This window comes from Pseudophryne corroboree, chromosome 10 (genome assembly GCF_028390025.1).
Source record: "Pseudophryne corroboree isolate aPseCor3 chromosome 10, aPseCor3.hap2, whole genome shotgun sequence".
Lineage (NCBI taxonomy): Eukaryota > Metazoa > Chordata > Amphibia > Anura > Myobatrachidae > Pseudophryne > Pseudophryne corroboree.
The window spans coordinates 43,133,859-43,160,689 of NC_086453.1; the positions used below are offsets into that span (position 1 = coordinate 43,133,859).

The 26,831-nt window shown below is 44.5% G+C and overlaps 1 protein-coding gene across 3 annotated transcripts in view; it reads right to left on the reverse strand.

Annotated features, from left to right (window-relative positions):
• Positions 1–26,831, reverse strand: part of LOC134965923 (sialic acid-binding Ig-like lectin 13) — a 208,531-nt gene that overhangs the window by 12,639 nt on the left and 169,061 nt on the right. For all 3 annotated transcript variants that reach the window (XM_063942327.1, XM_063942325.1, XM_063942326.1), the window contains 2 exons: positions 11,228–11,350; positions 9,981–10,024 (listed from right to left, as the gene is read on the reverse strand). In XM_063942327.1, the coding sequence (XP_063798397.1) occupies positions 9,981–10,024; positions 11,228–11,350 (167 nt within the window). The remainder of the gene's footprint in view (positions 1–9,980; positions 10,025–11,227; positions 11,351–26,831) is intronic.

A 26,831-nucleotide genomic window follows, 5' to 3' on the forward strand; every position in this document is an offset into this window, starting at 1 on the left:
CATAGGAGTGAAGCAGTGCGGGGGAGAGAGGGGCCCTGTCTATTTTGTCAGTCCCGGACTTGTGTTGTGTGAATGATAACGCCCAAATGGACAATCGGATCAAAAATTTGGAATGCTCCTCCAGTGTGTAGAATGTAATAAACTACAAAAGTGGTCCTGTCATTTTTTACCGTATCTGCTACGGGTGCTCCTCGGGTAACGCCAAGAACCATGGATTAATATTTACTTACATTAAGACGTCTCAAATTTACATCTCTATAGATTTACCAAATTATTAACACTTACTTATTTGTGCAACCGTGAAAGTCAGAAACTCCCGTGTGAAGAACGGGTAGAACAGTTAGTGTAACATAATATACAATCTCCCCTTGTGTAAATATATGAAATAATACACAGTATATAGTATATATTTTTGTGAACTGCATTCCTGTATAGGATCTATGTAGTGGTGATTTTTTCCTATGGGCTGCAGGACTGCAGCCTAGGGTGTAGCTACCATAGGTGCAAGCAGTGCAGCTGCTATGGGGCCAGAGCTGAGAGGGACACCTTCCCTGTCACAGTTACATGTGTTATATACAGGGTGCAGCTACCATAGGTGCAGGGAGTGCAGCTGCTATGGGGCCAGAGCTGAGAGGGGACACCTTCCCTGTCACAGTTACATGTGTTATATACAGGGTGTAGCTACCATAGGTGTAGGGAGTGCAGCTGCTATGGGGCCAGAGCTGAGAGGGGACACCTTCCTTGTCACAGTTACATGTGTTATATACAGGGTGTAGCTACCATAGGTGCAGGAGTGCAGCTGCTATACATGTGTTATATACATTTTTCGCCATTGGGTGGTACATAGGGGAACTTTCAAACTTTTTCTGTAGGGCCTGCAATATATCTAGGTATGCCCCTGGACCTGCTCATTGTAGTGTAGTATAAAATGAACTGGAGGGCATTTTAATGTTATATAATATGAACCGGGCACTGTAATGAGGCACAATATGAACGGGGAGCACTATATATCATAATGTAAATTGGGGATACTGTGCGGCATAATGTGTACTGGCAGCTCTGAAATGTAACATAGGGTGAACGTAAGCACTACTGTGATTCATAAAAGAAACTAGGGCACTATTATAGGGTATAAAATTAACAACTGCTGCAGAGAAGTGTCTCTCTCGAAGCATTGGGATCGGGGCCCCTTCAAAATGTTGCTATGAGGCCCACAAAGTTCTGGCCACGCCCCTGAATGCAGCCCCCTAGTAAATCACCCCAACTCAGCTTAGTGTCAGTGAGTCAGATGCAGTCTGACTGTACTGTCCTCTCTGTGACTGGCAGTGACTTCCTACTGGAAGTCTTACCTGACAGTCACAAACACTACAGGCAGTCCCATTGGGAGGCGGTTCCACCCTCTGGGACTGCCAGACCGGACTGCGATTAGCAGAGAGCTGGCTACATGTAGGACGCCACTCTCTACCTTTCAGGCAGCCCTAGCCGGCTTCTATGGACTTCAGCTGATGCAGTCCATAGATGCTGGGGGTTTGTGCATGCGCAGTACCATCACCGCTACTGAGCATACGCCAATCCCAGTGTCTGTCAACTACATTGTACAGGTGTCGGGACACAGCCAGCGGCGTTGGACCAGGAGGCAGGAACGAGATGGCAGGCACTCAGTAACATGGCCAGCAGCAGTCCCCCTCCTCAACCCAGACCGGAGCCCCCACTGGATCTATGGATTTCTCAACAATGAAGAGAGTAAAAAAATATTCCCTAGTAATTGTCATTGGTGGCGCTACCTGCTGACTCTAACAGATGTACAAAACATGTGGAACGAAAGGCGTCAGTTGCTGAAAAGTGCACTCATTGTGTTATTGGTGATAAAATGGATTAAAACCCAATTTTATTAGGCATCTCTTAAAATGAATGAATAAGAAAATTATTATAATGATGCTTCATAGGTATTATAACCAATATTTAACATTAATTGTCTTTGTCAATATTTATAATTAAATAAATGATATGCCCTAAGTAGGACTCCGTTAAAATAACAGAAAATAAATAATGTGATAAGAAAGGAATATAGGGGTCAATTCAGTAAGGATAGCAGATGCTGCTAATCAGCATGCTGACCGCCGCCTCCCCCCTGCAACAAGCAGAAATTGCAATCGCCTCATAATTTCTGCTTGTCAGCAGAAACTAAGGATGACTCCTGCCGCCCCCCCCCCCCCCCCCCCCCGCAGAAGTGCAAAGGCATCGCACAGCGGCGATGTCTTTGCACTTCAAGAGTAGCTCCCGACCAGCGCAACTTTATCATGCTGACTGGGAGCTACTCATCGCTCCCCGGCCTGCAGCGGCTGCGTGTGACATCACTCAGCCGCTGTAGCTCGCCCCCTGTTCGGTCCTGCCACGCCTGCGTTAGCCAGACTGCGCCCACAAAACAGCATCCAAACGCCGCCGTTCCCGCCCCCCCATCCCGCCTAGCGACTGCCTCTGCCTGTCAATCAGACAGAGGCGATCGTAGCGGCCCGACGGCCTTCTGGCATGCGCCGGCGCACTGCGGCACATGCGCAGTTCTTAACTGATCGTACCTCTGCGATAAACTGCAGCAGGCGATCGGGCCAGAATGACCCCCCTTGTGTATGCCTGAACGATGAAGGATACGTGCACCCGCGGGTCGTTCTCATTTGGTCATTATCTACCAAACATGCAGCTTAACTTTAACTATATTGTTGAGCTGCATGTTCGGTGAGTGCGGGGGATGAGTGTTCAGTGTGTATGCACTGGCAATCTACCCTAATTAGCAATCAGTGATATAGCGCTGATTACTAATTAGGTGAGGTTGCCCAGTGTGCATGGGGCTTTAATATGTAAATCTATATTGGTGTGATCGAGTCACGTTATTATGACCACCAGCTAATAGACAGAGTAACTGTGTGCGGTGCGGACAGCAGCTAGACGGGAGAAACTGTTGTTTTAGACACATACTGTATCTCGTAACCCCCAGGTTCAATTTGACAGTGAGCTGCTCCACTGTATCGTGTTAGTCGGCGCTCATGCACATTCATAACGGACGCTCACCTCTCACATCAGTGGCACGTGGTGCTTCGCAGTTTCCATGTTGGTTATTCGCAATGGTGCCATTTGTCCAGTCACGATACACCTTCATTACTGCAACAGGTGAACAGGTCACAAACTGCGCTTTGTCGGAAATACTGCCGCCCTTGGCCCAAACGTCGATAATCATCCCTTTTTGCAACTCGGATAAATCGCCCCTTTTACCCATAACAGCAACAGGTGTATGCGTGCAGACGTCCTGTCACATACCTTATATACCCACCAAGGCAGCGCGCGACATGTGACATACTTCATGGGCTACGTGCTGCCGACGTCAAATGTAGGAGGTGGTCATTATAATGTGACACGGCCGTGTAGATGGACCCCTCAAATGTGATCCATTCTGAACACATATATTAGCACAAATATATAAATATAAATATGTATATCATTATTGGCAGGTATCAGTCTGACATTATATTCTGCTTTCAATTGTTATTTATTTGTGGAAATTTTAAATGGGATGTAGTTAGGAGACCGCCGGTCACAATATCGACACCTACATCCCGCCCCCTCAACCATAGGCGCCGATTCCGTGGGTGCTCCCGGGCCCGAGCACCCACAGACCGTGAGGAGCACCCACGGAATCAGCCGCTGCCCCAGTAGAGCTAGCCGCCACTGCCCCGGCATTCCCTGCAGCCCCTGCAGTAGATTTAGAAGCGCTGGGGGCTACGGAAGCGCTTCTGTACCATAGCAATGTAAAGAAACAACCAAAAATGGCCATCGCCAAGGAGGAGGCAGACGCTAGAGGTCACATTTGACCTCTAGCGCCTGTCTCCTCGGCGGCGGGCATTTTAAGATGGTGTTTTTTTACACTGCTATGGTACAGAAGCGCTTCCGTAGCCCCCAGTGCATCTCAATCTACTGCAGGGGCTGCGGGTGCTAGCAGTAACCACTGATGCCCTCACCCACCCTCCCTAACTTTACTGGGGCAGCAGCCAGGAGATACCTGGCAACATGCAGGAAACCCTTGGCAACGCACAGGAGACCCCTAGCAATGTGCATGAAACCCCTGGCAATGCACAGGAGACCCCTAGCAATGTAAGTAGCATTATTGTGTGTGGGCATAAAATGGTGTCAAGGCCATAACTGTATGTATCATAATATGTAATTGGCGTTACAGTGTGTGGCATAATGTGTAATAGACATTATGGTGTGTGGTATATTGTGTAATGGGCATTATGGTGTGTTGCATAATGTGTAATGGGCATTAGTCACTGCGGCGGCCGCCCATTCATTCCCGCTGCTGCCTCCCGTCGGGCACCCACCAGCAAAAACATAAATTGGCACCTTTGCCCTCAACATCCCGACAGTCAGCATGCTGACGAACAGGGACTATTCCCACTCGTGGGTGTCCACGACACCCATAGAGTGGGAATATAACCTGTGGTGAGCACAGTGAGACCGCAAGGGGCTTTCTTGCGCTCCCCCACCACAACCACCACCACCAACATTCTAATCCCTGGGATCCCGGCAGGGACGGCTCCAGACCTACTTGTACCCTGAGCGAGAACATGTAAAATCGCCCCCACCCCCATGAACGTGCTCCAGGAAAAGTGGGCGTGGCTCTGTAAAAGTGGGTGTGGCCGCATAACTTCATATTATTAGACTATAAATATATTTTCACACCCCCTCTACGCACACAATTAGTAGCCTTACACATAACAGCCACAGTAGTGTTCCTTACACACAATGTCTCCAGTATAGTGTCAGATACACATAATGTCTCCAGTATAGTACCAGATTCACATAATGTCTCCAGTATAGTGCCAGATACACATAATGTCTCCAGTATAGTGCCAGATACACATAATGTCTCCAGTATAGTGCCAGATACACATAATGTCTCCAGTATAGTGCCAGATACACATAATGTCTCCAGTATAGTGCCAGATACACATAATGTCTCCAGTATAGTGCCAGATACACATAATGTCTCCAGTATAGTGTCAGATACACAATGTGCAGTGCCAGCTACACACAATATACCCCCCAGCAGTGCCAGCTACACATGATAGTGTTCACTTTTTAGGGGAGGGTGCTGATCACAGGGAGGGCACATTTTTAATTTAGGAGGGCAAAATGATGTACATACTGTAATGCTTGGTGCTCATCTACCTACAAGGGAATGCATGGGCAGTGTGCGCCGAAGGCGCGCATCAAAAATTTAGGGGCGTTGCATTGTGGGAAAGGTGTGTGGCCACATAATAGTGGCAATTCGCATTACACCACACAGTAGTGCAGTTAATACACATTGCACCAGGTAGAACCACCTAGACACTTTGCGCCAGGCAGAGCACGTTAGACACTTTGCGCCAGGCAGAGCACGTTAGACACTTTGCGCCAGGCAGAGCACGTTAGACACTTTGCGCCAGGCAGAGCACGTTGGACACTTTGCGCCAGGCAGAGCACTGAGACTCATTGCATAGCCAGACGCCTAGCGGGAACACTACATGATATGCTCCCCAGCCATGCCAGCTACACATGACATGCCCCCCAGCAGTGCCAGATACAGAAATGCCCCCACAGTGCCAGATATTTCCCCACAGTTAAAGATACATAAATGCCCCCACAGTGCCAGATAAATGACCCCAGTGTGCCAGAAATGACCCCAGTGTGCCATAAATACCCCAGTGTGCCAGAAATGCCCCCAGTGTGCCAAATACATAAATGCCCCCACAGAGCCAGATATGCCCCCACAGAGCCAGATATGCCCCCACAGTGCCAGAAATGCCCCCACGGTGCCAGATAAATGCCCACATGGTGCCAGATAAATGCCCCCACGGTGCCAGATGAATGCCCCCACGGAGCCAGATATGCCCCCACAGAGTCAGAAATGTACCAGAAATGCCCCCAGTGTGCCAGATAAATGCCCCCAGTGTGCCAGATAAATGCCCCCCACAGTGCCAGATAAATGCCCCCCACAGTGCCAGATAAATGCCCCCCACAGTGCGCCAGATAAGTGCCCCCCACAGTGCGCCAGATAAATGCCCCCCACAGTGCGCCAGATAAGTGCCCCCCACAGTGCCAGATAAGTGCCCCCCACAGTGCCAAATAAGTGCCCCCCACAGTGCCAGATAAGTGCCCCCCACAGTGCCAGATAAGTGCCCCCCACAGTGCCATCCATAAATGTGCCCCCCCCCCCAATACCTGCGGCGCCGAGAGGGGGAGGAGTACTGCTGTCCGAGTGTGGGAGTGCGGCCGGGCGAGTGCGGGACCAGGTGCGGGCGGCCACTTGTGTGCGCTATGCGCGCTGCGTGGCGCCAGCATCTGACGTTAGACACCGACGCCGCGCAGCGCGCATAGCGCACACACAGCCGGGCCAATGCTGCACAGGGCCGGCTCCAGCTTCGAATATGGCGGCGCCAGCGTGCGGCGCCCATTAAGGGTGGCGCCCTGCGCGGCCGCTCTATTCGAACATGCCTAGAGTCGGCCCTGCTAATAGCGATTGTATGATGATTAATGGGCGCTTATATACACACACACATTTCAAATGACCCTAATAAAGAAATGAATATGTATCAACAGTGCAGCAGCGGACTCCGCTTGTTTATAAACTCCATCAACCATAGCGGAGGTGTGTTGAGTCACGTTTGTTGACCATAATCCAATCAGGGGCAAGTGATCACATAAGCCAATCAGAGACACAGGATCATGGAGAATGTTCATGTTAGTGATGCGGTGATGTCATATGTTGTTTCCTATTGGTGCATTTTTTTTCTTATTTTTCTCTTACTGCAAACAGCATATGAGAACCATGAGACTTGCTGAGCAGTGCAACCCGGACACATACAAGTGAGCTTACTTGGAGGCTAAGGGATCTATTTCTTAAAACCTGGAGAGAAATAAAGTGGACGAAGATAAAGTACAAACCAATCAGCCCCTAATTGCCAAGTTATAGACTGTTTGAAAAATGACAGTTAGAAGCTGATTGGCTGGTACTCAACTTTATCTCTCTCCAAGGCTTTGTGCATAGATCCCTAAGTCTTATATGCCGGATCTCACACATTTTGGGACCAGATGTAATTTGGATAACGGATTTTTCCGTATTTTGGAATAATTAGATACCATAATGAGATATCATGGTGATGGGACCTAAATATAAGCACAGAATGCATTTATGTTTCATATACACCTTGTATACACAGCCTGAAGGTCATTTTTGCCAATATTTTTTATAACTTTGTGCATTAAACAAAGTGTGTGTACATACACACAATTCATTTATGTTTCATATACACCTTGTATACACAGCCTGAAGGTCATTTAATACAATATTATTAATAACTTTGTGTATTAAACAAAGTTTGTGTACACTGAACCGTCAAAAAACAAAGGTTTCACTATCTCACTCTCACTCAAAGTCCGTATTTCGGAATATATGGATATGGGATACTCAACCTGTGTGTATATGTATATGTGTGTATGTATGTATGTATATGTGTGTGTGTATATATATATATATATATATATATATACATATACATTACACTTAAAAAAAAAAAACACCTTTTTTTTACATTTCCTACATCTTTTTATCAACGATAATTTAATCTTCCTGTATATTGGTGGTAATTCCGAATTGATCGCTCGCTAGCAGTTTTTAGCAGCCATGCAATCGCTATGCCGCCGCCCACTGGGAGTGTATTTTAGATTAAGGAAGTGCGGACAAAAGGATCGCAGAGCGGCTACAAAGTTTTTTTTGTGCAGTTTCAGAGTAGCTCTAAACCTACTCAGCACTTGCGATCACTTCAGACTGTTCAGTTCCTGTTTTGACGTCACCCTGCATTCGCCCAGCCATGCCTGCGTTTTTTTCTGGCACACCTGCGTTTTTCCGAACACTACCTGAAAACGGTCAGTTGACACCCAGAAACGCCCTCTTCCTGTCAATCACTCTGTGGCCAGCAGTGTGATTGAAAAGCTTTGCTAGACCCTGTGTGAAACGACATCGTTCGTTGTAATAGTACGTCACGCGTGCACATTGCGCTGCATACACATGCGCAGAAGTGACGTTTTTTGACTCATCGCTGCACAGCGAACGAATGCAGCTAGCGAACAACTCGGAATGACCCCCATTGTGTATTGTTTATTGTTTCTTTACAATGGTGCATTATTATTGAGCAACATTTGGAGAAGAGACCTTCTGCTCTCCATAAATTGCTTATAGATATTCCTCCATGGAAACTTATGGGGGCGGCATCACTAAGAAAAGAGATGAGGAGACTACTGCAAGTGGAATCTGCAATTTCACTGCAGTCTTCTTTCCTATAAAATTTAGGGAATATTATAATTTATTACGAGTTATTTATAGCGCACACATATTCCGCAGCGCTTTACAGAGAATATTTAGCCATTCACATCAATCCCTGTCCCAGTGGAGCTTACAATCTATATTCTCTACCACATGTACATACACACACATTCATGCTAAGGTTAATTTGTAGGGAGACAAGTAACATACCAGTATATATTTTTTTGGATTGTGGGAGGAAACCAGAGTACCCAGAGGAAACCCACGCAAGCACAGGTCATGGTGGGAATCGAGTTTTGGTCATGGTGGGAATCGAACCCATGACATCAGTGCTGTGAGGCAGGAATGCTCACCATTACACTGTCTGTGCTGCCCTTACAGAAAATGTAAGGGCAGCACAGAAAATGTTTTATTTTTTTAGCTAAAATGCTGCCGAAAAGATGTTGTTATGTTTATATATAGAGACCCAAGTTGTGAGCAAGTTATGTATAATTAACCAGTGTCACATTTTACTAAGATTGTGTTATGAACTTAAATTAAAAGTTGACCTAAAAAGTACCTAGAATACAAAGATAAAAGGGAACTCATCCAAAAGCGCTCTCACGACTGCAGCTGTGTCTCTTATCGGAATAAAGCTGATCAGCCCATCAGCGAAATACAACCAAACCAAAACAAATATCCTTTAGAGACTCTCAGCGCTGTCTCTTTACTGAAGCTGTATGAAACGCCGTTTCTACCAGTTAATGTATCACACTGTACTCCCAATTCATAAAAAAAAGTCAATTTTATAAAAAAAAAGTCTCTATAAAAACATAAGCTTTCTGGTTCACAGCGTTCTCTTGATTACACTCAGGTAACAGCGGTCACAAAAAAGAAGTTATCTCACCGGATTCTCTGGACGTTCTTTTATTATACGGTACTGCTTCCCCGCCTTAGGTCGTTTGTACTCAGTGCTGCCGGCTAGCACCTGACCTCTCAGCTGTGACTGCAGACTATTGTCCAAAACCTCCCACTTTGCCTGTGTTATCAAGTGTCCGTGATAAGGTCTCTCCGCTAAACGTCTCTCGTGATTCTCTCTCCCCGCTGCCTCTATTGTTGTCCTTTGCCGCTCCTCCCGCTGCTCTACCAGTTGTTACCAAAATATAATAATAGTGACCAAATCCACCATCAGCCTCCGACGCATTTCTACCCGTATCAGGTCTTAGCCATGACTAAGACCTGATACGGGTAGAAACGCATCGGCGGCTGATGGTGGATTTGGTCACTATTATTATATTTTGGCAACGCGCTTCTGGTAGAGCAGCGGGAGGAGCGGCACAGGACAACGACGAACAGCGGCTAGCGATGATGCGGGAGCGCGCATTAGCGCTCACCGCTCATCGCCCGTCTATACACACTGTCCGACTTTGAGCTCAAAGTAGCTCAAAATCGCCCAGTGGGTATGGGACTTCACAGACCACAAAGGAAGGATCTTAACATACTGTAGCATAATTTCATTGTAAAAGTCTAAAATATTGCTTGTTATTATGAATATCCACATAATGTATAAAACTGGATAATACTGATGTAACATGACATATAAACAGCTACGGATGCAAATACAGCCATCTACCATACATTATCATACCTGATAAGTAGGTTCTGTTTCTTCACGCTTATTGCGTCCGTTTCCTAGAAATTAAATCACATGGAATAAGATACATAGCTGATAATTACTATTAGTCTTTTAACTGGGGCTAGATGAAGCCTTGGGGGTGGGTGGGCTGAGGGGTGGGTGGGGGTGGGGACTTAAGACAGCGAAGCCCAGGGGAAGGGGGTATGTCTATGCCATACTTGCCTACCTGACCCTCTCCATGAGGGAGAAAATGCTCTGTTCCTGGACTTTCCTGGTAATGTATGAATGCCATCACCTGTGGTGAGTTAGTTAATTGATAAGAAAGGCGTTTCACCACAGGTGATGACAACCATACATTACCAGGAAAGTCCAGGAACAGAGCATTTTCTCCCTCATGGAGAGGGTCAGGTAGGCAAGTATGGTCTATGCATACCTCTCAATATGACCCAATCCAGGAGGGACATTAAGCTCTGGGCTTCCCTTTTAATATATGATTGGAGTCACCTATTTTGAATTATTTCATTGATAAGAAAGGTGTTTCAACACAGGTGATTGCAATCATAAATTAAGAAGGAAGTCCATTTAGAGAGCATTTTGTTCCTCCTGGAATGGGTCGTGTTGGGGAATATGGATTGTGTATATTACATTTAATCCAATTGTGTATCTTAGATTTAAACTAATAGTTTAATAATGCCTGGATACTTTTTATAGCTCCACCCAATTGAGAATAACATATTTTATAATATTTTTATGTAGTGAAACAAAGGCAACTTAACTTTGAAATACACATAGAAAAATAAAATCTTGAATTTATCTAGTCACATGCAAGAATAGCAGCAGCAGCCTCTGTACTACTTACACACTGGGAGAGGACTTAGGAGGTTGGATTGGGACTTTGTGCAGATTTTTGAGGACCCCCCTCCCCCAGAATAAAATGGTGATTGCACATATGCAGTATCAGAGTCTTCTTCACTTGCAAAGATAAAACCTTCAGTGAGCACCTTTCTCCATAATGTAAATAATCTTTCAACAATTATCACCTAGCAGTAAAGATTATTTTCCCTATTGGGTAGATCTTCTATCTTTCATATAGGACTCATATTAAACAGCAAAATATGCAATATGGATGAAATTCTGCTAGAAATACGTTGAATCAACATTCATGGAGAAAATATGAATTATAAGTAATAAAAATACAACAAGAAATATACATAAATGCTGGAAATATGTCTATCTGGTTAAAATTCAATTTGATTTACCTAATAACTTTTTCTCCATGTATCTCTTAACAAAACAGAAGATTCCCAGTGAGATCAGGATCAGGATAATGACGTTACCAGCTACAATCCCAGCAATGATTTTAGAATCCACATTCCCGCAATCTAAAACAAAGGATCTGTGAGTCACTGTATATTGTAGAATGCGCTCAGTGTAGATAGGATTAGGTTGCAGTAGTAAAGCTTCTTACTGTACATTCTTTCCGTCCCCTAATTGTATAAATTCTCAGCCACTCACACTGTTGTTTTATGTGGTTCTAAGCTGTATCAAGCTTTATAGAGAGGAAAAGCTTCTAGCTGACAATTAAAATATTGTGCTATGTAAATGACAGTGGGGGTAATTCTGAATTGATCGCAGCAGGATTTTTGTTAGCAGTTGGGCAAAACCATGTGCACTGCAGTGGAGGCAGATATAACATGTGCAGAGAGAGTTAGATTTGGGTGTGGTGTGTTCAATTTGCAATCTAAATTGCAGTGTAAAAATAAAGCAGCCAGTATTTACCCTGCACAGAAACAAAATAACCCACCCAAATCTAACTCTCTCTTCACATGTTATATCTGCTTCCCCTGCGGTGCACATGGTTTTGCCCAAATGCTAACAAAAATCCTGCTGCGATCAACTCAGAATTACCCCCAGAAGCTGATTGGTTGTTTTAAGCAATCTCTACACTTTATCTCTATCTAAGGCTTGAAACATCTCCTCTTGGGGTAGTTTTAAAGCCTGTTTTAAGTGAATCTAAACATAGTGATACCATATACACAACTTTGAGGGATATTTATTTCTTTATTAACAGTTTCTTACATAGTGCAGCAAATTCTGTTCCACTTTACTATTGGAAACAAAAGTAATAAAAAAAACTGGGTAATAACAGACAGAGGTAGGAAGGCCCTGCTCACAAGCTTACAATCTATAGATGTATCAAAGCTTGGGGTGAGATAAAGTGGAGAGAGATATAGTACCAGCCAATCAGCACCTATCTGCCAACTTCTAACTTATAATATCTTTCTCCAAGGCTTAGTACATTTTCCCTCTGTGAGGTTTTAATGTATTGTCAAGACCTGGAGGAAATTGGATTTCATCCTATACTTTATTTGGGCCCATTGTCATATTACCATTCACACATCTACTTCTATAAGATTACTAGCAAAGGTCCTACCCTACATTCCCTGATTCCCTAAACTCTGATTCTAACATTTATTATAGATACATTCTCAGAACTCAACAGCCACCAACGTACGTTTCGCTGAATGCATCCTCAGACAATTCTTCAGGTTCACTGTAAATGCACTGCAGAAAAGTGTAAATATCACTTTCTCCTAAATTACTGTAGTAGGGTGCGACCATGCCCTCACACACTTGGCTACACCTTCCTAAGTACTTGGCACAAAATATTTAATGGCGACTTGTACACAATTGATAGAATACATGCATTAAAGTTATTTACAATGTGCACTGTACTGTTTCACATGAAAACAAAGTTACACATTTAAAGTTAATAGTATGTCCCTTTTTGCAAATCTTTAAACAGCTCTAGCACTATATAGCCTAAGCTGATTTTCAGCAGTTACCAGTCCCAGGTAGACACCCTGTATAAAAAGTGGTCTCAGTACAATGGATAGAGATGTGCGTGGAACCCCCATGTGAGCATACATTAGAGCTAGGAGTCACAATAAAGCTTTGGGGGTCATATCTGGTGCACAGGTATTACCTTATTAAAGCAGGATGAACGATGTCCTCAACCTACATACTGTACGTTGATGAATCATCAGAACCCATTACATCTCCTTGGATGGGGCAAAAAACCCTTCAACAAATCTCAAGGGAGGTTGTGTTTCCTCTCTGCAGACAGCATCTCTATACACCATGCAATGACTGCACAATGGAAGGATATTACCATGGTTATCAAATCTTCTCTATACCAAATGTTGTGCCAGTACCTACAGTATTACAGGCAGAAAGCACAGAGAATGGCAATGGACTGTAGATGATGAGTACAGCTGAACTCTCAGGAGCTGATGCTGAGTTGGATGATACAATAGTTATATCTAAACCACATGCATGAATGTGTCCTGCAAAAGGGTTCCTGCTGGATGGGCATTCGGGATCCGGTTGTCGGTATTGTGATCCCAATTTGGTATTTAGGTTTAGGGTTTTTAGGTTTAGGTTTGCAGCATCCTTTGGGATCCTGGCATTAGTATATCAACCAGCGTGATCCCGTCTGTCGGGAACCTAACTGCATCCCCTGCAAAATGGTACAGTTTCCTTGGCATCCAAATTTGGCCATATAACCAATATGGGTCCTACTGGGTATGGTCAGCATATGTGCCAGCATTACTCCTGAGGGGAATTTACTAAAATATGGTTTTCCCAAAAAAATGTTGCCACAAACCAAGACTTAGGACATGAACATGTACACATTTTATGTGTACATGTTCATGTCCTAGTCTTGGTTTGTGGCAAATGATAATCAATAAAAGTTATATTTTATGTAATATCTTTCAATGAGTGCCCCCCAAAAAACGAGAGTCTCTTTTTCTTCTTTTTTGGTACACTATTGCTTACTCTCAGGGGTGCACCTCCACATGAGTTATTGTTATAGTACCCTTCAGTGAAGGACGTAATTTCAAACTATTGTGGTTTTTCCAATTCATTCAGCGGTATATTATATCTCACCACCTGTGCTCAAGTTTCCCCCATCTCTTTCCTCCCCACATATTAAAATATGGTTTTGTAAAATGTAAAGTCTAAACTGCCTCCAAATCATTGGAAAGCCAATGGCTCAGGAAATTACACAAGACACATCACCAATGTTTATGTGCGGTAACAATACAAACCATCTAATTTATGAAGCAGCGGTTTTGTAAACTTTGCAAAAACCACTGGGAATAAAAAAAAGTTTGTGACCACTGAGCTTGTTGAAATGACTTAAAAGTATTTTGATTTTAGTGTGGGTTTATAGCAGTGGAGAGGTTTCCCATAGCAACTGATCAGATTCTACAGTACATATTTATTTAGCACCTTCTAGAAGATAATAACTAGAATCTGATAAGTAACTAGGGGCAACATCTCCAGTGTTTTAAACCCACACTTTTAGTAAATAAAGCTTAAAGGATGCTGCACATGAATTAATTCTCTCTCTAAAAGTGTATCAGTAAACTAACATATACAGGCATTGTTGCATTGCATTCATTGAATCATTTCTCAAGGTTGGTGGAGCTCCCGGGAAATGAATGCAAAGTACTCAAAAGAAAAAATTAGCCTAGGCAAATAAAGAAAGTAATTCCTTTTTGGGGAACTTTAAATTTGTAAAAAGAACAATGGTTATTTCATTTAAAATATTTATTTTATTCACTTATATTAAAATATTGGGGAATACAGTTTAATTAAGTGTTTAATATGCCCAAAATATTCATAAAACATAACCTCGAAATGATAGCATTATGATGTAGGTAATCTGGCCAGATGTAAAAGCTTGCTGGCTCTGGCGGTTTAAAAGTTTGCCTTTGCCAACTGTAACACTTCTGGGATTTGCATTCCACTGTAGAATGCACATATGGAGCTATCATCTACTCAGTCTATCATCTACTCAGTCTATCAGGCACTTCCGGATTAGCTGGCAGCAGTGGCGTTGGGATAGCATTGGCGGCACCAGCTCCAGTGGGCTAACCAGTGTTGCCCTTCCCCCCGGAACATACAGGGTATTTTTCAGAGATGAACGCATATCGCTGCGTACGCAGCCAGATCTGCGTTCATCTCTGCACATGCTAAGGGCTGCTCAGCATAGGGCACATGCTGAGGGCCGCCAACCCAGGGCAAGGCTGCCCAGCATGTGTGGGCGCCACCTCCCAATGGATTTACAATCTAATTGTGGACGCATCAGAACTAAGGTTGACAGCCAGATGGTCAGTGGCCATTTTTTTTTATTGGAATGGCTGCATATGATATCATGTAGCCGCCACAAAAACGGGTAGGTTTTATGTTATTACCTGTGGGGACCAATGTGGTTTAATTTTAATTTATCTTATGGGGCAAATGTATTTTCTTTTTCTATCTGAGGGTGCCAATGTATTTTGTTTTTTCCTATGCAATATTTTTCCTCTGTGCATACTAGAGATGAGCGGGTTCGGTTTCTCTGAAACCGAACCCGCACGAACTTCATGTTTTTTTCACGGGTCCGAGCAGACTCGGATCCTCCCGCCTTGCTCGGTTAACCCGAGCGCGCCCGAACGTCATCATGACGCTGTCGGATTCTCGCGAGACTCGGATTCTATATAAGGAGCCGCGCGTCGCCGCCATTTTCACACGTGCATTGAGATTGATAGGGAGAGGACGTGGCTGGCGTCCTCTCCATTAGAAATTAGATTAGAAGAGAGAGAGAGATTGTGCAGAGTCAGACAGAGTTTACCACAGTGACCAGTGCAGTTGTTGTTAGTTAACTTTTATTTATTTTAATATAATATATCCGTTCTCTGCTATATCCGTTCTCTGCCTGAAAAAAAACGATACACAGCAGCAGCCAGTCACACAGTGTGACTCAGTCTGTGTGCACTCAGCTCAGCCCAGTGTGCTGCACATCAATGTATAAAAGGCAAAGCTTATAATAATTGTGGGGGAGACTGGGGAGCACTGCAGGTTGTTATAGCAGGAGCCCCCAGGAGTACATAATATTATATTAATTTAAAATTAAACAGTGCACACTTTTGCTGCAGGAGTGCCACTGCCAGTGTGACTAGTGGTGACCAGTGCCTGACCACCAGTATAGTAGTATATTGTTGTATGTATTGTATACTATCTCTTTATCAACCAGTCTATATTAGCAGCAGACACAGTACAGTGCGGTAGTTCACGGCTGTGGCTACCTCTGTGTCGGCAGTCGGAACTCGGCAGGCAGTCCGTCCATCCATAATTGTATTACAATATATACCACCTAACCGTGGTATTTTTTTTTCTTTCTTTATACCGTCGTCATAGTGTCATACTAGTTGTTACGAGTATACTACTATCTCTTTATCAACCAGTGTACAGTGCGGTAGTTCACGGCTGTGGCTACCTCTGTGTCGGCAGTCGGCAGGCAGTCCGTCCATCCATAATTGTATTATTATTATAATATATACCACCTAACCGTGGTTTTTTTTTCATTCTTTATACCGTCGTCATAGTGTCATACTAGTTGTTACGAGTATACTACTATCTCTTTATCAACCAGTGTACAGTGCGGTAGTTCACGGCTGTGGCTACCTCTGTGTCGGCAGTCGGCAGGCAGTCCGTCCATCCATAATTGTATTATTATTATAATATATACCACCTAACCGTGGTTTTTTTTTCATTCTTTATACCGTCGTCATAGTGTCATACTAGTTGTTACGAGTATACTACTATCTCTTTATCAACCAGTGTACAGTGCGGTAGTTCACGGCTGTGGCTACCTCTGTGTCGGCAGTCGGCAGGCAGTCCGTCCATCCATAATTGTATTATTATTATAATATATACCACCTAACCGTGGTTTTTTTCTTCATTCTTTATACCGTCATAGTGTCATACTAGTTGTTACGAGTATACTACTATCTCTTTATCAACCAGTGTACAGTGCGGTAGTTCACGGCTGTGGCTACCTCTGTGTCGGCAGTCGGCAGGCAGTCCGTCCATCCATAATTGTATTATTATTATAATATATACCACCTAACCGTGGTTTTTTTTTCATTCTTTATACCGTCGTCATAGTGTCATACTAGTTGTTACGAGTATACTACTATCTCTTTATCAACCAGTGTACAGTGCGGTAGTTCACGGCTGTGGCTACCTCTGTGTCGGCAGTCGGCAGGCAGTCCGTCCATCCATAATTGTATTATTATTATAATATATACCACCTAACCGTGGTTTTTTTTTCATTCTTTATACCGTCGTCATAGTGTCATACTAGTTGTTACGAGTATACTACTATCTCTTTATCAACCAGTGTACAGTGCGGTAGTTCACGGCTGTGGCTACCTCTGTGTCGGCAGTCGGCAGGCAGTCCGTCCATCCATAATTGTATTATTATTATAATATATACCACCTAACCGTGGTTTTTTTTTCATTCTTTATACCGTCGTCATAGTGTCATACTAGTTGTTACGAGTATACTACTATCTCTTTATCAACCAGTGTACAGTGCGGTAGTTCACGGCTGTGGCTACCTCTGTGTCGGCAGTCGGCAGGCAGTCCGTCCATCCATAATTGTATTATTATTATAATATATACCACCTAACCGTGGTTTTTTTCTTCATTCTTTATACCGTCATAGTGTCATACTAGTTGTTACGAGTATACTACTATCTCTTTATCAACCAGTGTACAGTGCGGTAGTTCACGGCTGTGGCTACCTCTGTGTCGGCAGTCGGCAGGCAGTCCGTCCATCCATAATTGTATTATTATTATAATATATACCACCTAACCGTGGTTTTTTTTTTCATTCTTTATACCGTCGTCATAGTGTCATACTAGTTGTTACGAGTATACTACTATCTCTTTATCAACCAGTGTACAGTGCGGTAGTTCACGGCTGTGGCTACCTCTGTGTCGGCAGTCGGCAGGCAGTCCGTCCATCCATAATTGTATTATTATTATAATATATACCACCTAACCGTGGTTTTTTTTTCATTCTTTATACCGTCGTCATAGTGTCATACTAGTTGTTACGAGTATACTACTATCTCTTTATCAACCAGTGTACAGTGCGGTAGTTCACGGCTGTGGCTACCTCTGTGTCGGCAGTCGGCAGGCAATCCGTCCATCCATAATTGTATTATTATTATAATATATACCACCTAACCGTGGTTTTTTTTTCATTCTTTATACCGTCGTCATAGTGTCATACTAGTTGTTACGAGTATACTACTATCTCTTTATCAACCAGTGTACAGTGCGGTAGTTCACGGCTGTGGCTACCTCTGTGTCGGCAGTCGGCAGGCAGTCCGTCCATCCATAATTGTATTATTATTATAATATATACCACCTAACCGTGGTTTTTTTTTCATTCTTTATACCGTCGTCATAGTGTCATACTAGTTGTTACGAGTATACTACTATCTCTTTATCAACCAGTGTACAGTGCGGTAGTTCACGGCTGTGGCTACCTCTGTGTCGGCAGTCGGCAGGCAGTCCGTCCATCCATAATTGTATTATTATTATAATATATACCACCTAACCGTGGTTTTTTTTTCATTCTTTATACCGTCGTCATAGTGTCATACTAGTTGTTACGAGTATACTACTATCTCTTTATCAACCAGTGTACAGTGCGGTAGTTCACGGCTGTGGCTACCTCTGTGTCGGCAGTCGGCAGGCAGTCCGTCCATCCATAATTGTATTATTATTATAATATATACCACCTAACCGTGGTATTTTTTTTTCTTTCTTTATACCGTCGTCATAGTGTCATACTAGTTGTTACGAGTATACTACTATCTCTTTATCAACCAGTGTACAGTGCGGTAGTTCACGGCTGTGGCTACCTCTGTGTCGGCAGTCGGCAGGCAGTCCGTCCATCCATAATTGTATTATTATTATAATATATACCACCTAACCGTGGTATTTTTTTTTCTTTCTTTATACCGTCGTCATAGTGTCATACTAGTTGTTACGAGTATACTACTATCTCTTTATCAACCAGTGTACAGTGCGGTAGTTCACGGCTGTGGCTACCTCTGTGTCGGCAGTCGGCAGGCAGTCCGTCCATCCATAATTGTATTATTATTATAATATATACCACCTAACCGTGGTTTTTTTATACCACCTAACCGTGGCAGTCCGTCCATAATTGTATACTAGTATCCAATCCATCCATCTCCATTGTTTACCTGAGGTGCCTTTTAGTTCTGCCTATAAAATATGGAGAACAAAAAAGTTGAGGTTCCAAAATTAGGGAAAGATCAAGATCCACTTCCACCTCGTGCTGAAGCTGCTGCCACTAGTCATGGCCGAGACGATGAAATGCCAGCAACGTCGTCTGCCAAGGCCGATGCCCAATGTCATAGTACAGAGCATGTCAAATCCAAAACACCAAATATCAGAAAAAAAAGGACTCCAAAACCTAAAATAAAATTGTCGGAGGAGAAGCGTAAACTTGCCAATATGCCATTTACCACACGGAGTGGCAAGGAACGGCTGAGGCCCTGGCCTATGTTCATGGCTAGTGGTTCAGCTTCACATGAGGATGGAAGCACTCAGCCTCTCGCTAGAAAACTGAAAAGACTCAAGCTGGCAAAAGCACCGCAAAGAACTGTGCGTTCTTTGAAATCCCAAATCCACAAGGAGAGTCCAATTGTGTCGTTTGCGATGCCTGACCTTCCCAACACTGGACGTGAAGAGCATGCGCCTTCCACTATTTGCATGCCCCCTGCAAGTGCTGGAAGGAGCACCCGCAGTCCAGTTCCTGATAGTCAGATTGAAGATGTCAGTGTTGAAGTACACCAGGATGAGGAGGATATGGGTGTTGCTGGCGCTGGGGAGGAAATTGACCAGGAGGATTCTGATGGTGAGGTGGTTTGTTTAAGTCAGGCACCCGGGGAGACACCTGTTGTCCGTGGGAGGAATATGGCCGTTGACATGCCAGGTGAAAATACCAAAAAAATCAGCTCTTCGGTGTGGAGGTATTTCACCAGAAATGCGGACAACAGGTGTCAAGCCGTGTGTTCCCTTTGTCAAGCTGTAATAAGTAGGGGTAAGGACGTTAACCACCTCGGAACATCCTCCCTTATACGTCACCTGCAGCGCATTCATAATAAGTCAGTGACAAGTTCAAAAACTTTGGGTGACAGCGGAAGCAGTCCACTGACCAGTAAATCCCTTCCTCTTGTAACCAAGCTCACGCAAACCACCCCACCAACTCCCTCAGTGTCAATTTCCTCCTTCCCCAGGAATGCCAATAGTCCTGCAGGCCATGTCACTGGCAAGTCTGACGAGTCCTCTCCTGCCTGGGATTCCTCCGATGCATCCTTGCGTGTAACGCCTACTGCTGCTGGCGCTGCTGTTGTTGCCGCTGGGAGTCGATGGTCATCCCAGAGGGGAAGTCGTAAGCCCACTTGTACTACTTCCAGTAAGCAATTGACTGTTCAACAGTCCTTTGCGAGGAAGATGAAATATCACAGCAGTCATCCTACTGCAAAGCGGATAACTGAGTCCTTGACAACTATGTTGGTGTTAGACGTGCGTCCGGTATCCGCCGTTAGTTCACAGGGAACTAGACAATTTATTGAGGCAGTGTGCCCCCGTTACCAAATACCATCTAGGTTCCACTTCTCTAGGCAGGCGATACCGAGAATGTACACGGACGTCAGAAAAAGACTCACCAGTGTCCTAAAAAATGCAGTTGTACCCAATGTCCACTTAACCACGGACATGTGGACAAGTGGAGCAGGGCAGGGTCAGGACTATATGACTGTGACAGCCCACTGGGTAGATGTATGGACTCCCGCCGCAAGAACAGCAGCGGCGGCACCAGTAGCAGCATCTCGCAAACGCCAACTCTTTCCTAGGCAGGCTACGCTTTGTATCACCGCTTTCCAGAATACGCACACAGCTGAAAACCTCTTACGGCAACTGAGGAAGATCATCGCGGAATGGCTTACCCCAATTGGACTCTCCTGTGGATTTGTGGCATCGGACAACGCCAGCAATATTGTGTGTGCATTAAATATGGGCAAATTCCAGCACGTCCCATGTTTTGCACATACCTTGAATTTGGTGGTGCAGAATTTTTTAAAAAACGACAGGGGCGTGCAAGAGATGCTGTCGGTGGCCAGAAAAATTGCGGGACACTTTCGGCGTACAGGCACCACGTACAGAAGACTGGAGCACCACCAAAAACTACTGAACCTGCCCTGCCATCATCTGAAGCAAGAAGTGGTAACGAGGTGGAATTCAACCCTCTATATGCTTCAGAGGTTGGAGGAGCAGCAAAAGGCCATTCAAGCCTATACAATTGAGCACGATATAGGAGATGGAATGCACCTGTCTCAAGCGCAGTGGAGAATGATTTCAACGTTGTGCAAGGTTCTGATGCCCTTTGAACTTGCCACACGTGAAGTCAGTTCAGACACTGCCAGCCTGAGTCAGGTCATTCCCCTCATCAGGCTTTTGCAGAAGAAGCTGGAGGCATTGAAGAAGGAGCTAACACGGAGCGATTCCGCTAGGCATGTGGGACTTGTGGATGCAGCCCTTAATTCGCTTAACAAGGATTCACGGGTGGTCAATCTGTTGAAATCAGAGCACTACATTTTGGCCACCGTGCTCGATCCTAGATTTAAAGCCTACCTTGGATCTCTCTTTCCGGCAGACACAGGTCTGCTGGGGTTGAAAGACCTGCTGGTGACAAAATTGTCAAGTCAAGCGGAACGCGACCTGTCAACATCTCCTCCTTCACATTCTCCCGCAACTGGGGGTGCGAGGAAAAGGCTCAGAATTCCGAGCCCACCCGCTGGCGGTGATGCAGGGCAGTCTGGAGCGACTGCTGATGCTGACATCTGGTCCGGACTGAAGGACCTGACAACGATTACGGACATGTCGTCTACTGTCACTGCATATGATTCTCTCAACATTGATAGAATGGTGGAGGATTATATGAGTGACCGCATCCAAGTAGGCACGTCACACAGTCCGTACTTATACTGGCAGGAAAAAGAGGCAATTTGGAGGCCCTTGCACAAACTGGCTTTATTCTACCTAAGTTGCCCTCCCACAAGTGTGTACTCCGAAAGAGTGTTTAGTGCCGCCGCTCACCTTGTCAGCAATCGGCGTACGAGGTTACATCCAGAAAATGTGGAGAAGATGATGTTCATTAAAATGAATTATAATCAATTCCTCCGCGGAGACATTGACCAGCAGCAATTGCCTCCACAAAGTACACAGGGAGCTGAGATGGTGGATTCCAGTGGGGACGAATTGATAATCTGTGAGGAGGGGGATGTACACGGTGATATATCGGAGGGTGAAGATGAGGTGGACATCTTGCCTCTGTAGAGCCAGTTTGTGCAAGGAGAGATTAATTGCTTCTTTTTTGGGGGGGGTCCAAACCAACCCGTCATATCAGTCACAGTCGTGTGGCAGACCCTGTCACTGAAATGATGGGTTGGTTAAAGTGTGCATGTCCTGTTTTGTTTATACAACATAAGGGTGGGTGGGAGGGCCCAAGGATAATTCCATCTTGCACCTCTTTTTTCTTTTCTTTTTCTTTGCATCATGTGCTGATTGGGGAGGGTTTTTTGGAAGGGACATCCTGCGTGACACTGCAGTGCCACTCCTAGATGGGCCCGGTGTTTGTGTCGGCCACTAGGGTCGCTAATCTTACTCACACAGCTACCTCATTGCGCCTCTTTTTTTCTTTGCGTCATGTGCTGTTTGGGGAGGGTTTTTTGGAAGGGACATCCTGCGTGACACTGCAGTGCCACTCCTAGATGTGCCCGGTGTTTGTGTCGGCCACTAGGGTCGCTAATCTTACTCACACAGTCAGCTACCTCATTGCGCCTCTTTTTTTCTTTGCGTCATGTGCTGTTTGGGGAGGGTTTTTTGGAAGGGCCATCCTGCGTGACACTGCAGTGCCACTCCTAGATGGGCCCGGTGTTTGTGTCGGCCACTAGGGTCGCTAATCTTACTCACACAGCTACCTCATTGCGCCTCTTTTTTTCTTTGCGTCATGTGCTGTTTGGGGAGGGTTTTTTGGAAGGGACATCCTGCGTGACACTGCAGTGCCACTCCTAGATGGGCCCGGTGTTTGTGTCGGCCACTAGGGTCGCTTATCTTTCTCACACAGCTACCTCATTGCGCCTCTTTTTTTCTTTGCGTCATGTGCTGTTTGGGGAGGGTTTTTTGGAAGGGACATCCTGCGTGACACTGCAGTGCCACTCCTAGATGGGCCCGGTGTTTGTGTCGGCCACTAGGGTCGCTTATCTTACTCACACAGCGACCTCGGTGCAAATTTTAGGACTAAAAATAATATTGTGAGGTGTGATGTGTTCAGAATAGGCTGAAAATGAGTGTAAATTATGTTTTTTGAGGTTAATAATACTTTGGGATCAAAATTACCCCCAAATTCTATGATTTAAGCTGTTTTTTAGGGTTTTTTGAAAAAACCACCCGAATCCAAAACACACCCGAATCCGACAAAAAAAATTCGGTGAGGTTTTGCCAAAACGCGGTCGAACCCAAAACACGTCCGCGGAACCGAACCCAAAACCAAAACACAAAACCCGAAAAATTTCAGGCGCTCATCTCTAGTGCATACATCTAAGTTGCACTGCATATGCGTCTTGTTGGTGTTTGTACAGAGTTGCAGTACAGATTCAGATGGATGCACCAAGAAGTGTATTAGCAATGTGTTGGGCATTCCTGGACTGTTACTAGGGGTTGGACTGTTATAGGAGTGACAAAGGTGTGTTGCCGATAGTTGTTGCGTACAGAGACACTCATATTGGAAGCCATACTCTTACAGATGGTCTGCACCTCGCATAGGCTGGTGAAAGTTTTAATGGTGCTGGCATGATTGCAGCATCTGCAGACACTGAGGGGGATATTTAGAAGTGGAGATGTTGCCCATAGCAACTAATCAGATTGTACTTTATCTAGCACCTTCTAGAAGATGACAGCGATAATCTGATTGCTTGCTAATGGCTACATCTCCACTGGCTACAGCTCCATTTCTAAAAACCTGCACTTTAGTAAATATACCCCTAAAGGTGGGCATCTATTATCTTTCATATTTGGATGCACACGTGTACACCAGGGCACTATAGCAACATTTAACCTAAAGTCACAGATGCAACTGTGTTTAACTCAGAATCAGGCCTTATGAGGAGGGATCCATCCCCTCAACAGACCCCACCCCAAATATGGCTACTTCCATAAATGTATTCAGGCTGACTATCCATCCCAATTTTCAGCAGGAGAAGCAGCAGATGCCCAGAACAATGTTACTTTCAGTAGCTGTATCCCTTGGTTCCAGACTCCTGTGGATCAGTCTCTGTCTACAGAATCTCTGATCTCCTGCATAGTTCCAGGTTCCAGTCTGCTCTAATATAGCTTTACCATTAATGTCGGCATTCAGTATTACAGATGGCTCCTAATAAACACCTCCAATCTGTTCCAGTCCAGTCCAGAGGCACTAGTCAGTCCCAGTCTGACTTCAGCTCTCTTCCAGCCAGTTCCAATCCACTCCAGAGGGACTAGTCAGTCCCAGTCTGACTTCAACTCCATTCTGGCCAGTTCCAGTCCAGAGGGACTAGTCAGTGCCAGCCTGAGTTCAACTCTCTCTCAGCCAATTCCAGTCCTCTACAGAGGGACTAGTTAGTCCCAAACTGACTTAATCTCCATTCCAGTCAGTTCCAGTCTGGTCCAGAGGGACTAGTCAGTTCCAGCCTGACTTCAACTCCATTGCAGCCAGTTACAGTCTGGTCCAGAGGGACCAATTAGTCCCAGCCTGACTTCAACTCCGTTCCAGCCAGTTACAGTCTGGTCCAAAGGCAGTAGTCTGTTCCAACCTGACTTCAACTCCATTCCAGCTGGTTCTAGTCCAGCCTAAGAAACATTAGTCAGTTCCAGCCGGACTCCACTATCATTCCAACTGGTTCCAGTCCAGCTGAAAAAGCAAGTGTTAGTTCCTGCCTGACTTCTGTACCATTCCATCTGGTTCTAGTCCAATCTAAAGCTACTCTGTCAGTCTCAACCTGTATCTCACCCACTTTCCTGTTAGTACAGTTACAGTTCTGCTTCTCTAGCAATGTATCATGTGCAAGAACTACATAAGGCTATCTAGATTCCTACACTCAGCTCTGTCCATTGCTAGTGTTGTTACCGGAAACACATGAATCTTCTTACATGACGATATTATAATATTAATAAGACTTTGACTTGTCTTTTGGACCAATTTGTTAATACTGTATAAACCCTAACAGTTTTAAATCCAAGCACAATAATTTATACAAGGAAGAATATAGGCACCTCAAGAGTTTAAGTACATACAATGACATCATTATTCGCCAGTCGGATAAAATTGGCTCTTTGGTCATCCAAAATTTTGATGACTATAAGAAAGAGATACAGTGAGAACTACCAGATATAGCAACTTACATTTATTATTTATTTATTAGCAGTTTCTTATATAGTGCAGCATATTCCGTAGCGCTTTACAATTAGAACAACAATTATAGAACAAAACTGGGCAAAGACAGACATACAGAGGTAGGAAGGCCCTGCTCGCAAGCTTACAATCTATAGGGAAATAGGCATTGATACATAAGGATAGATGCTACCTGTTACATAATGGTTCCCCAGGTTGCTAGTATATGATATGATCACCCAGCAATGTTGGAAGACAAATTGTGACTTTATGTGGACTGTACAGAGGGGATGTAACTTGATAGGGAAGCTGTGAAGGTTATGTGTGTGGGTCTGAAATTTGGTAGGCTTGTCTGAAGAGATGAGTTTTCAGAGAACGTTTAAAGGTTTGGAGACTAGAGGAGAGTCTTATTGTGTGTCGGAGTGCATTCCACAGAGTGGGTGAAGCCCGGGTAAAGTCCTGTAATTTTGAGTGGGAACAGGTAATACATGTGGATGAGAGACACAGATCTTGTGCAGAGCGGAGAGGTCTGGTAGGGAGATATTTTGAGATGAGTGAGGAGATGTATGATGGTGCAGTTTGGTTAATAGCCTTGTATGTAAGTAAAAGTATTTTATATTTGGTTACCGGTATTCTACCGTGTCAATGGAGGGACTGACAGAGCGGATCAGCAGATGAAGAACGTCTGGCAAGGAAGATTAGCCTCGCAGCTGCATTTAAAATGGATTGAAGTGGTGATAGCCTATGTTTGGGAAGACCAGTATGGATACTATTACAATAATCAATGAGGGAGATGATGAGTGCATGGATTAGAGTTTTTGCAGTGTCTTGTGTAAGATAAGGGTGTATTTTGGATATGTTTTTAAGGTGCATGTAACATGATTTAGAGACAGATTGAATGTGTGGAACAAAGGACAGCTCAGAGTCAAGAGTGACACCTAGGCAACGAGCTTGTGGGGTAGGGTGGATAGTTGCATTGTCAACAGTTATAGAGATATCAGGTTGGTAACTGCTCTTAGCTGGTAGGAAAATAATTAATTCGGTTTTGGAAATGTTGAGTTTGAGGTGACGAGATGACATCCAAGATGAAATGGCAGACAGGCATCCAGTGACACGAGCCAATACTGGTGGTGACAAATCTGGGGTGGATAGGTAGATTTGAGTATCATCAGTGTACAAATGATACTTAAATCCAAAGGAACTGATTAGTTTACCAAGAGAGGAGGTATAGATTGAGAAAAGCAGAGGACCTAAGACTGAGCCTTGCAGTACTCCAACTGATAGAGGTAGAGAAGAGGAGGTAGAATCAGAGAAGTGAACACTGAAAGAGCGATTAGATAGGTAGGATGAGAACCAAGAAAGGGCTGTGTCCTGAAGACCTAGGGATTGTAGTGTTTGTATGAGAAGAGAGTGGTCAACAGTGTCAAAAGCAGCAGAGAGATCTAGAAGAATAAGTAGTGTGTAATGGCCTTTTGATCTAGCAGTGACTAGATCAT